The 12,959-nt window shown below is 47.2% G+C and overlaps 1 protein-coding gene across 7 annotated transcripts in view; it reads left to right on the top strand.

The window, feature by feature from the left end:
• The window catches only part of supt3h (SPT3 homolog, SAGA and STAGA complex component), a 622,281-nt gene that overhangs the window by 481,952 nt on the left and 127,370 nt on the right, over positions 1 to 12,959 (top strand). For all 7 annotated transcript variants that reach the window (XM_072499078.1, XM_072499079.1, XM_072499076.1 and 4 more), the window contains 2 exons: positions 4,674 to 4,786; positions 8,064 to 8,174. In XM_072499078.1, coding sequence (XP_072355179.1) covers positions 4,674 to 4,786; positions 8,064 to 8,174 — 224 coding nt within the window. The remainder of the gene's footprint in view (positions 1 to 4,673; positions 4,787 to 8,063; positions 8,175 to 12,959) is intronic.

Here is a 12,959-nt window from a genome sequence, read left to right as displayed (position 1 = left end):
ATGTCCTTCCTGATCTCTGCGCTGCACTCCTGTTGGGCCTAGACGTCCAGTGCAACCTCCAGAGCCTCACCCTCAAATTCGGCGGGCCTTTACCCCGCCCTTACTGTTTGCGGCCTCGCGACCCTCAAGGTCGATCCCCCCTCCCTTTTTGCCAATCTAACTGCGGATTGCAAGCCCGTTGCCACTAGGAGCAGACGGTACAGCACCCAGGACAAGACCTTCATCAGGTCCAGCGGCTGCTTAAGGAGGGTATTATCGAGGCCAGCAACAGCCACTGGAGAGCCCAAGTGGTAGTGGTTAAAACTGGGGAGAAACACGGGATGGTCGTGGACTACAGCCAGACCATCAATCGGTACACGCAGCTCGACGCGTACCCCCTCCCACGCATATCTGATATGGTCAATCAGATTGCGCAGTACCGGGTCTTCCCAACAATTGACCTGAAATCCACCTACCACCAGCTCCCCATCCGGAAGTCGGACCGGCCATACACTGCCTTTGAGGTGGACGGTCGCCTCTACCACTTCCTTAGGGTTCCTTTTGGTGTCACAAATGGGGTCTCGGTCTTCCAAAGAGAGATGGACCAAATGGTCGACCAGTACGGTTTGCGGGCCACCTTTCCGTACTTAGATAATGTCGCCATCTGCGGCCATGACCAGCAGGACCACGATGCCAACCTCGATAAATTCCTCCGCCCTGCCACTCTTCTCAACCTGACCTACAACAAAGAGAAGTGTGTGTTCAGCACGACCCGGTTATCCATTCTCGGCTATATAGTCCAAAACGGACTTCTTGGGACTGACCCCGACCCCATGCGCCCCCTCATGGAACTTCCCATCCCCCACTGCCCCAAGGCCCTTAAACGCTGCCTGTGGTACTTTTCCCACTCCGCTCAGTGGGGCCCAAACTATGCGGACAAGGCCCGCCCACTCATCCAGTCCACCCAATTCCCCCTCGCGGCCGAGGCACAACACGCTTTCGCCCGCATCAGAGCAGACATCGCCAAGGCCGGGATGCGCGCAGTGGACGAGTCACTGCCTTTTCAAGTAGAAAGCGACGCTTCAGACATCGCCCTTGCCGCCATTCTAAACCAGGCAGGCAGACCCGTGGCAGTCTTTTCCTGCACCCTTCATGCCTCTGAAATTCGACACTCATCCGTCGAAAAGGAGGCCCAAGCTATCATTGAAGCTGTGCGGCATTGGAGGCATTACCTGGCCGTGAGAGATTCACTCTCGTTACGGACCAACGGTCGGTAGCCTTCAGGTTCAATAACACACAGCGGGGCAAAATCAAAAATGATTAAATCTTGCGGTGGAGAATCGAGCTCTCCACCTATAATTACGAGATCTTGTATCACCTCGGTAAACTCAACGAGCCCCCAGACGCCCTCTCCCGAGGTACATGTGCCAGCGCACAAGTGGACCGACTCTGGGCCCTACACGACAGCCTTTGTCATCCAGGGGTCACTCGATTGTACCATCTGGTCAAAGCTCACAATCTGCCCTACTCCGTCGAGGAAGTAAGGACAGTCACCAGGGACTGCCAGGTCTGTGCGGAGTGCAAGCCGCACTTCTACCGGCCAGACCGTGCACGCCTGGTGAAGGCTTCCCGCCCCTTTGAACGCCTCAGCGTGGATTTCACCCTCCCCTCTCCCGACCGTACCACGTACATTCTTAGTGTGGTCGATAAGTACTCCAGATTCCCCTTCGCCATCCCATGCCCCGATATGACGTCTGCCACCGTCATCAAGGCCCTCAGCACCATCTTCGCTCTGTTCTGTTTCCCTGCCTACATCCACAGTGACAGGGGATCCTCATTCATGAGCGATGAGCTGCGTCAGTTCCTACTCAGCAGGAGTATAGCCTCCAGCAGGACGACCAGCTACAACCGCCGGGGGAACGGGCAAGTAGAACGGGTGAATGGGACGGTTTGGAGGGCCATCCAGCTGACCCTACGGTCCAGGAACCTCCCAGCCTCTCGCTGGCAAGAAGTCCTCCCTGACGCTCTACACTCCATCCGGTCACTATTGTGCACCGCCACTAATAACACACCCCATGAACGTGTTTTTACCTTCCCCAGGAAGTCCACATCCGAGGTGTCGCTCCCGACTTGGCTCGCTGCTCCAGGACCGGCCCTTCTCCGTAGACATGTCCGACTCCACAAGGCGGACCCCTTGGTGGACCGGGTTCACCTGCTCCACGCCAACCCTCAATATGCCTACGTTGAGTTCCGCAACGGCCGCCAAGATACTGTCTCACCCAGGGACTTGGCACCGTCAGGTTCCACCCCAACACACCCCCCCCCCCCCCCCCCCAACCAATGCGCCACCTCCCACCGCGCCGCCAATATTGACCCCACCAGAGCACCCCCGCCCTCCCCTTTTCCGCACAAGAGGACGAAGAGGACTTCTGCACGCTCCCGGAGTTCCCCGATGACTGGCCAGCATCTGCACCGCCACCACCGCCATCGGTGCCACCTCCATCACCACCACCAGCACCGACTTCACCGCCACCGTTACGCCCGCTCCCAACGAAGCACCAAAGCACCGGACCGTCAACATGGACTTTTCTTTCCCTACCACTGTACATAATTGCACTAATTGGATATAGTTTCACGATACCCCCGCCGGACTCATTTTTAACGGGGTGAATGTGGTGAACCACTGTAATAGGAGATGTAAGGTAGGACCTGCACTACAGGTTCGCCGGTAGCTCCTGGCGGCTGGCTCCGCCCACGGAGAACTGTATAAATATGCATGACCTCCAGTGCCCAGCCATTTTGCCAGCTGCAGCAGGAGGCCACGCATCTGACTGCATTAAGGCCACAGTTGTACCCAACTTTAGTCTTTGTGCAATTGATCGTGCATCAGTGCCCAGTTGAAAATAAAATGCCATTCCTTCAACCTTCATTGAGCTTCATTGGAGCACTATAGGAATCTGAGGACTCAGGTCGTAGTGGAAGCAGGATGGAGAATTAGAATGGTGGACAACTGGAAGCTCGGGATCACACTTGCAGGCTGCAAGGAGTTGTTCCATGAAGTGGTCACTTTATCTGCATTTGGTCTCCCTAATGGAGAGGAGACCACATTGTGAACAGTGAAAACAGTGTACGAAATTGAAAGAACTAGTGTCCCACTTGAAAGGAGGGTATGAGGCATTGGACAGTGGAATAAGAGAGGAGATAAGAGAGCAAGTGTTTGCATCTCCTGCACTTGCATCAACGGTGCCGTGAACATAGAACATACAGTGCCATTCAGCACTGGAGGCCATTCAGCCCATCGAGTCTGCACCGACCCACTTAAGCCCTCACTTCCACCCTAAAACAGGAAGGCGTGTTGGGAGTGATTGAGGAGTGAACCAGAATGTGGCAGAAGAAATAGTCTCTTTGAAAGGCTGAAAATGGAGGGGAGGGGAAGTGGTGGTCTCACACTGGAGGTGGAAGAAATGGCACAGAATGATGAAAACAGAGGCTGGTCAGATGGAAGATGATGAAAACACGGAAATTCATAGCACGGTTGGGGGAGGGAGGGGAAGGGATGAGAGCAGAAATGTGTGAAATGAAGCAACTAAATTCCACAGCATTTCACCAATGGCAGTTACAGCAACATTGAAAATATAGAATGTGAAAAGCTTATTTTGTCTTTCCAGTCCATTCTCTCCATAGTCTTTCTGGCACTCTATCCAAACCATTTAATCTCTTGGCAAAAAGTTTTCAAGCACCTAAAACTAATTCAAGCAAATCTCCAGGGGAGTTATCTGTATTGTTTTATATAACTTACCTTCATATCCAATTCTGACGAGGGTTTACACTGGAAATGACAATTTTCAGTTCTTACCACAGATGCGACTTGACCTGCTGAGTGCTTCCAAATTCTCAGTTTTTGTTGTAAAAGAAAATAAGATACATACAAAGCGATAAATGGGATGAGATAAATCGGAACAATGGCAATGAGAGCCAGACTGAAAGAGTGAGGGAATAAGATAGTGGGAGTTGAATCAGAAAGACAAGGAGGTGTGAGAGATGGAGAGAAGGAATGATGTGGAGTAAAAGTAAGAGTGAACAATTAAGGTACTGAGAGCTGGATTGTGAGCGAAGATATGAGATAACAGAAATGACGCTTAGAGATGAGATGTAAAAATAAAATGTACATTCAAATTGAGTAATTAGAAACAAAACTTGTGAAAAGACATAGCGATTGGCTAGATTTCAGATTCTCTGCATGGTATATTCACGGTGACCGTGAGAATACATGTTACAATGCTTGTACATATTACATTTGAAACTTGTGCCTATTTGTCAATACACAGTTTACTTCTTCCTCAAAGGTTGGCCACGCCACCCTTGTAATATTTAAATGTTACAGCTTATGTATTAGGAAAAAACAAAGCCAGCATTTCATGCAACTAAAGACTGGAACAAATGATTTGCTAAAATATCAGTTGGTGAACACAGGTGTACTTTGTTAACAAAGGGAAAAGTGACAGTTTTAACAACTTGAATTTGCAGTAGGTTTATAAACTAGCTCTTCAATGTTAAATAGTTGTTTTTCAGGTCATGGTGACATGCAGAAAAAAATGTTGACATCCTCATAGCCATGTTTATATGTCTGCTGCTGTAAAATGCACAGCAGTGTTTTTCTCATATATTCCATTTATTGAATTTGTAATTAACAGCTAAAAAGTCAACAAAGTTTAAGGACTGGTTGGACTGCAGCAGCATGGAGGTCAAGCCAAATCCAGTTGCGTTAGAGATCATGGCATATCTAGCCCAGGAGACAGTGGCCCAGGTAATATGCAAACTTTATACAATGGAGTGTTCGCATGCATGAAATTAATTTAATTTGAATTTGTAAAAGAAATGCAGTTTTGCAACTTTGTTACAATGACTGTAACAGGTATGGTAAACCCATCCCAATGTGTCACACCCTCTAACTACTAACAATCTCCATCAAAAACCCTCATACACCCAGCACTTCTGCAAGCCTCGCATCTAAATTTCATAACTTACACATGCTATTCAACCATGACAGCCCCATTACCCAACACATTTTGCCACACTCACTAACACACTTGCAGGTCGAGATGGCGCTTAATAGGAGGCAGAAGCTCCTAACTGTTGAGTGACAGGCTTGGCTGTCTAACCCCCTCGGAGGAGATGGTGCTTGCTATCGTTGGAGTAGTCGTGACTGAAACCGGGCCAGTGGTGGGGCTGAAATCATAGATCATGACTGTATGCTCATACCTAATTCTCCTTCTCGTGGCCCCACTTTTCATTCCACAATCTCTTCTAATCGGCAAGCTGCAGGTAGTCCAAGTTTGCACCTCATGATTTTTCCCCACCCTTCAGCACAAGCCTACCTTTTTGCCTGGTCTCATTAAAGATAAGACAGAAACTTGCATTTATATGGTCTCTTAACATAGAGAACATCCCAAAGTGCTTTTCTTTTGTGCAATAAATGTTAGGCTCTAGAATGTGCGAGCTGCCAGGGAGTGGTGGAGACCATTTAAACTTCATCTTTCAAAATAGAATTGGGTAATATCTGAAAGCTAGAGGACCAGGACTAAGTGAGTTGCTCTCGCAGAGAGTCAGCATGGGCAAGATTATCCAAATGACTTCCTCCTGTGCTGTAACCATTCTATGATAAGTGAGCATTAAGCTAGATGACCAAAGGCTTGGTAGATTTCAAAGAACATCTTAAAGGAGAAAAGGAGAGGTTTAGGTAGGAAATTCCAGAGTGTGGGTCCTAGGCAGCTGATTGAACAGCCATCAATGATGGAATGATTAAAATCTGGAAGACTCAAGAGCCCAGAATGAGCACAGATCTAGAGAGGTTGATGGGGTGAAGCTGTTTAGAGAGCGAGTTGAGACCATGGTGTGATATGAAAACATGATTTTAAAATAGAGGCATTGCTTGGCTAGGAGCTAACAAGGTCAAAGATTTTGGGTGGCCAGACTTGTGCAAGTGTTATTTTATTTGTTCAGGGGATGTGGATGCCACTGGCTGAGCCAACATTTATTTCCCATTGCTAATTACCCTTGAGTGGTTTGCTAGGCCATTTTAGATGCCATTTAAGAGTCAACCTTTGGGTCTGGAGTCACATATAGGCCAGACAGGGTGGCAGACTTCATTCCCAAAGGATATTAGTGAACCAAATGGGTCTTTACAGCAGTCAACAATGGTTTCCTAATCACCATTAGACCTTTAATGCCTGATTTTATTGAATTCAGGTGGGAGTTGAACCCAAGTCCCCAGAGCATTACTGTCCAGTGACAATGCCACTATCTTAGCACAATGGGTAGCAGGTTTTGAAATACTTCAAGTTTATCGAGGGTAGAATGTGGGAAGCTGGCCAGAAGTGCATTGGAAGAATCAATTCTAGAGGTAACAAAGGCATCGATGAGGGTTTTAGCTGCAGGTAAACTGAGGCAAAATCGAAGTCAGGTGATGTTATGGGTAGCGCAGATGCCTGTTTGCCAGAGGGTGAGGTCACTAATGAATTCTGTTGCAGAGGACTCAGATGGGGAATTTGATGGGGTAGCCTGCAGAACAAAGCTAATAGGTCTGAGCAATGAAACGCTTGGTGCATTGGCAGAACTGCCAGCAAGCCTGTCAATCTTACCCAGCACCAACTTGGCACAGGGCTTTGTGGAGAAATTGGAGCCCATCCTTTCCAGTGAGGAAGTGATGGTCAACACCTTAAACATACTTGAGGACCCAACTATAATGCAGCATCTTCCTCCTCCTTTTCCTCCTCAGTGGGTCACTTTGTAGCTGGTGGCAAGGACTTTGCCAAGTTCATGGTGAGATTATGCAACATGTACCAGGCCACTATGAATTTCAACGTACACACTGAGAGGAATTGCAGAGCTTGTCCAGAACAATCCAGGTAGAAAACACATTGCTTAAGCACCCTCGTTGTCTGTTCCTGTCACATTTCACATGCACAGCCTAACTTTACCACGTCACCACCACTGATTTTGCTCTATCATGCGGTAGGTCAGCGATGATTCAAAAGACCACACCCCTGTCTGGAAGCAAGTGGTTTGTGCAGAATCCTTGACGTCAACCCATGCCAACCACTCCCTGTGGACTGAAACCCCTTAAACAACTTTAAATAATTCTGGAAACTACTAAACACTTCCACAATCACAGCATCAACCAGTAGAAATTGATCAGCAACTAACCTGAATATATTTGATGATCCCTTTAATCATATGCGGGGGGGGGGGGGGGGGGGGGTACTCTTCTGTTACTCAATGGAGCTCACCTGTGCATGTTTAACAGACATCTCCAGCTGGAGTTTTCAACAACAAATCAGTATTAGATTTTTGAGGTAAAACAGCAGAGTGTTGGAATAAGGGCACGACTGGACTGAACTTTGCAGCCTATCTACTTTAATCCCACCATTGTAATCTGTGAACATGAATTCTATAAATCTGGTAGTTTGAGTTGACACTTGGCAAATGACAATAAAAAACTTTTTTGGGCAAAAGTCCAACTTGGTCCGTTAAATCATGAATGGAACCTGCCACTCCTAAACTGACATTTGAAGTGGTTTGTGCTGTAATATTCTGGGGGTGCATGCAGCAAATGAATTGTCTTGGATTGTCATCCTTCTCCCTGATTCCTACATTATTTCCTGTGTCTTACGAAAAAATTTGAACTATTGATGAATAGTCACAGCTACAAAAGTTTATAAGCCCTTCATGGAATGGCCAATACCAGGATTTCGAAGAAGAGTGTGATATTGCAACAAAGCAGCTTAATTTATGCTTACGAACACGAGCATAAAAATTCAGCCACTTTAATTCAAAGCTCCAGGGAGGATATGAGTCTCTATCCTCAGTGACACTGCATTTCTGTGGTTTTAGTCCATTGTGCTGCTGACAACAAGAATATAACAATTCTGAATCAACTTTGGGTAATTTCACAGCAGAGAATTTTATTGAACAGCTCATATGAAAGTACCAGGTTTCTTGGTGGTATTAAGAATAATTCAAGACTCATTTAATCCGCAGTGACATTTAGATTAAAATCCCATATTTATATTTTTATTTTTAAGCTGGTTGACCTAGCCCTTTTGGTGAAGCAAGACATGGCTGCTAAAACAGGAGATCCATTTAATAATGCCAGATCTGTGACACTTGCACATCACAATGCTGCATTACCTGAGGTAAGTGCTTTGAACTTACTTACACAATCCTTTAGAGGAAGGGAATTAATTCCCACGTTCCTCACAAAAGCACTAATTTCATGCTTCCCAAAAAAACAATTTCAGACTAATTATTTTTAGTTGAATTTGTATGTTTTCCAGTTTAGACAATGCTATAATCGTCAATATTCATGCTTGCTGCAAAGTCAGCTTCCACAAGGTTATCATTTGTATGAATAAAAACTCACTTTAAGTGAAATGTCTGGACAATGAGCCCATTGACTGTAACCTACCAGAAATAGTGCAGAATGCGTCAACAAATGTGTGATGTCTTTGAATTGGCATAAAAAGTCAAGCAAATGGATTATTCAGTTAGACCATAAGACATAGGAGCAGACGTAGGCCATTTGGCCCATCAAGTCTGCTCTGCCATTCAATGAGATCGTGGTTGGTCTGATATAATCCTCAACTCCACTTTCCCACCTTATCCCCATATCCCATGATTCCCTTACTGAGTAAATAATCCACCTATCTCAACCTTGAACCTATTTAATGATCCAACTTCTACAGCTCTCTGCAGTAACGAATTCCACAGATTCACGAATGATAATAATCTTTATTAATGTCACAAGTAGGCTTATATTTACACTGCAATGAAGTTACTGTGCAAAGCCCTAGTCACCACATTCCAGCGCCTGTTTGGGTACACTGAGGGAGAATTCAGAATGTCCAATTCACCTAACAGCACGTCTTTTGGGACTTGGGGGAGGAAACCGGAGCACCCGGAGGAAACCCACGCAGACACAGGGAGAACGAGCACACTACGCTCAGTGACCTAAGTCAGAATCGAACCTGGGCCCCTAACGCTGTGAAGCAACAGTGCTAAACACTGCTACCATGCCGCCCATACATTCAACAGCCTCCTGATATTACTGGAGAGCTGCTCGCCCTTTACGAAACCCGTTTGGTCCTCAGCAACACCCCTGACACACATCCCACCAACCTTCCTGCCACCAGCTGAGCCAGCACTTTCACGTCAGTCTTCAACAACAAAATGGGCCTATATGACCCACACTCCAGCAGATCCTTCCCCTTCTTCAGAATTAGTGTAATTGACACCTGCATTTGTGTCTCTGGCAGCTCCCCCTTCTCCAGTGCCTCACTAAGCATCCCCAGCAAATGCGGTGCAAACTCCGTTACATACGTCTTGCAGAATTCCATCGGAAAGCTATCTGGCCCCAGAGCCTTTCCCTTACTTCATCCCCCTAATACCATTGATCGCCTCCCTTCGACCCAACAGCTCCTCCTCTCTTCCTCCAAGTTTGGAAACTCCCATCCGTCCAGGAACCGTCCCACCATCTCCACCTGACTCCGTCGTATATAACTTCTCATAGTTACCAAGGAACACCTCATTTATTTTTTCTCTCTTCCCCCCGCCCCCCCCCGCCCCCCCCGGCTCTGACACTACCTCCCTCCTATCGGGTCTCACCTTTAAAATTTCCCTGGACGCAGCTTGTCTCCTCAGCTGATGTGTCAGCATGCGACTTGCCTTCTCTCCATATTCGTATTGAACCCCCCTCGCCCTCCTTAACTGCCCCACTGCCTGCCCCATCATCAACCTACAATTCCCTCATACTCCACCCCACCAACCCCAACAACACCGTTCGACTCACCACAAAGAAATCAATTCTCAAATACACATTATGCACGTGTGAGAAGAAGAAGTAACCCTCCCCGGGTTCTTAAACCTCCACGGGTGAACCATTCCCATCCGCTCCATAAACGCTCCCAACTCCTTCGCTATCTTCAACCTCCATATTGATTGGGGGCTCGATCTGTCCACCCTCGGTTCCATCATGCAATTAAATTACATAATTAATTGGTGCTTATCTAGATCCGGGGTCACTCCCAACAAACCACTCACAAGCCCTGCATCATCCCGATTCAGCGCATACACATTGACTCAAACCCTGATTGGAATACCTGTCCCACCTATCCCTTCCTCAGCCTAACCTGGTCTTTCACTTGGAGGTGCGTCTCCTGTAAAAAGATCACCTCCGCCTTCAAACTCTTCAAGTGCACAAAGACCCAGGATCTCACAACCAGCCCATTCAACCCCCAGACGTTACAATTCTTACCAGAGGCTTACGCCTCTACTTCCTTCTACCGTTCGCCATCATCCCCCTCCAGCTGTGCCTCCTCTAATACCACTCTATATCGCCCCATCCAAGATGGCCATCCTCTTCGTCCATCACCATACTCAGCCTCCAACTCCGCCAATCCTCCCTACCCCACCTCACCTCCATTCACCCGCATTACCTCCAGCCTGGCGGTTCCTGGCCGAAGGCCCCCCTACACCCCCACACGCAGCGAGAAAAAAAGAACCAAAGTCACAATCCACCCCCTCCACAAAAGAGACCAGAGACGGCGGGGGGAGGGGAGCAACTACCCCCATAACCCCTGACAAATTTATAACTCCACAACATACAATGGCAACAGGCAACAAACAAAAAGAAAAGAGCCCCCTCCTCCACCCTCCAGTAATACACATCAACTATACCCTCCAACCTTTACAGATACAGCTCCTCCATCTCACACCAACTCTCAGTTCTCCCCCAATTTATGGACTCTTATAAAGTCATTGGCCTCTTCTGGTCTTTTGAAATAATATCCCGGCCTTCAAATGTGACCCACAATTTCACCGGGTACAGCACCCCAAACTGAATCTCCCTCCGTACAACACGCCTTGGTCCTGCTAAATCCTGCACACCCCTTCGCCAGCTCCGTACCAATAGCCTGATATATTCGGACACAGTTCCCCTCCCATTCGCAGTCTCACTTCTCCCTGGTCCATCGCAAGATCTTTTCCTTCTCCACAAATTTGTGCATCCGCGCAATCACCGCCCGTGGCGGCTCCCCCGCTCTCAGCCTCTGCCTTAAAGACCTGTAGGCCCTATCTACCTCTGGGACCTTGTCCAGCACACCTTGCTCCACCAGCCCGGCCAACATCCTTGATACATATTTTGTGGCGCTTGTTCCTTCCACACCTTCTGGCAGCCCCACAATCGGTATGTTCTGCCACTTAGACCTGTTTTCGTGCTCCTCCACCTTCCCCCTCAGCAACTTATGTAAGTCCCCTCACCGCCCCCATATCTGCCTCCAAAACACGATCCGGTCAGTCTGGTCAGACACCACTGTCTCCACCTATCGTATCTTCGCCCCTTATGCCTCAAGGCACTTCTCTACTCGATCCATCAATTCTCGCAGAGGTGCTACTGCTCCCTCATTGGCCTTCAACCAGTCCCCATGCACCTCCTTCCTCTGCTGTCAAAATTCATCTTTGATGAAGGCCATCAACTGCTCCATCTGGGCCTTTCCCACTGGCTCCGACTCTTCCCCCTCTGCCACGTTCGCAGTTGTTACTGCGCCACGGGTCCCCTCCAGTTCCTTAGCCAGGTCTTTGACTGTTTTTTGCTGGGTTTGGTAGCCAGTAGATATACCAATCTTGCGGAGAATCTATCCATCTGTATTTCTGCATCACATTTCCTTCTGGAGCTATCCCACTTTTGTGCCCAAACCAATGCCTTCGAGCCAGAGCTGCCTGTGCGACCACCCACTCCATGACCGACACTGGAAGTTGACATCTCTGCGTCTTATTGTTCCTACTCATAACTGTGAAATGAAGCTTAAACTATTGCATGGCTGGCATGGTGGCACAGTGGTTAGCACTGCTGCCTCACAGCTCCAGGGACCTGGGTTCAAATCCGGCCTCAGTTGGCTGTCTGTGTGGAGTTTGCACTTTCTCCCCAAGTCTACGTAAGTTTCCTCCGGGTGCTCTGGTTTCCTCCCACAGTCCAAAGATGTGCAGGTTAGGTGGATTGGCCATGATAAATTACCAAAAGGTTAGGTGGTTACTGGGTTCGAGTGAATCACATAAACTAAAGATGCAATAATCCTATTAAGTCCCAGCTTTCAGTGCAAATCTAACTTCCAGTCAAACTACATTTCAGTAACATAAAAGGAGCTATTTATCTGCCTTAAGTACATTCTTGCATATCAAGGACAAAAAGTAACTTTGCTTCTTTCAGTGTTTGAGTGCTAGTACACCTTTGATAAAACAGACAATGATTATGATTCCCAGTGAAAAACACATATGCTGTGAGAGAAAAAAATGCCATTTTATGCAGATTGGAACATAGAAATATCAGTAGGCCATTCAGCCCCTCAGGTCTGTCCTGCCGTTCTGTTAGATTATGGGTGATCTGTACCTCCAGCCACCCATTTACTATCAGGTGGATTTTCACAGTAACTTCATTACAGTGTTAATGTAAGCCATTAATTGTGACAATAAATATTATTATTAGGTGAATCATCATACTTCAATGCTCAGACTAATGCAGGCAGGATTTATCTATCCTAGTCTTTCTTGATGCGTAAAAATAAGATGAATCCTGATCAGAGTGCTTGAAACAGGAGCCCAGCTTTAAATGTATTATACTTCTTGCAAATTAATATGAAATTTAAATATAGAATTTCTCTTGAATTGAAGCTTGACACTTCCAAGACCAGTCTCAGCCAAGATGAAACTCTACCAGCTTGAATAGCCAATGTTATGTTTGTCTTACAGTCAGTGTTCCAATTCCCCAACTAAGTGAATTACTGGGGAGTAAATCCAGTCTAGTCAGAAATCTGCTGGGTTGATTACAGGTAACATCTGAAGAATTTAAGTCTTTTAAGTTCAATTTCCCTGATCTTCTGCCATTCATTTATCGGCAGAAAACAATTCAAACAAGATATCCAGGCTCA

The sequence above is a fragment of the Scyliorhinus torazame genome, chromosome 4 (assembly GCF_047496885.1).
Source record: "Scyliorhinus torazame isolate Kashiwa2021f chromosome 4, sScyTor2.1, whole genome shotgun sequence".
In the NCBI taxonomy this organism is placed as follows: domain Eukaryota; kingdom Metazoa; phylum Chordata; class Chondrichthyes; order Carcharhiniformes; family Scyliorhinidae; genus Scyliorhinus; species Scyliorhinus torazame.
This window is presented reverse-complemented; position numbering and strand designations above follow the sequence as displayed.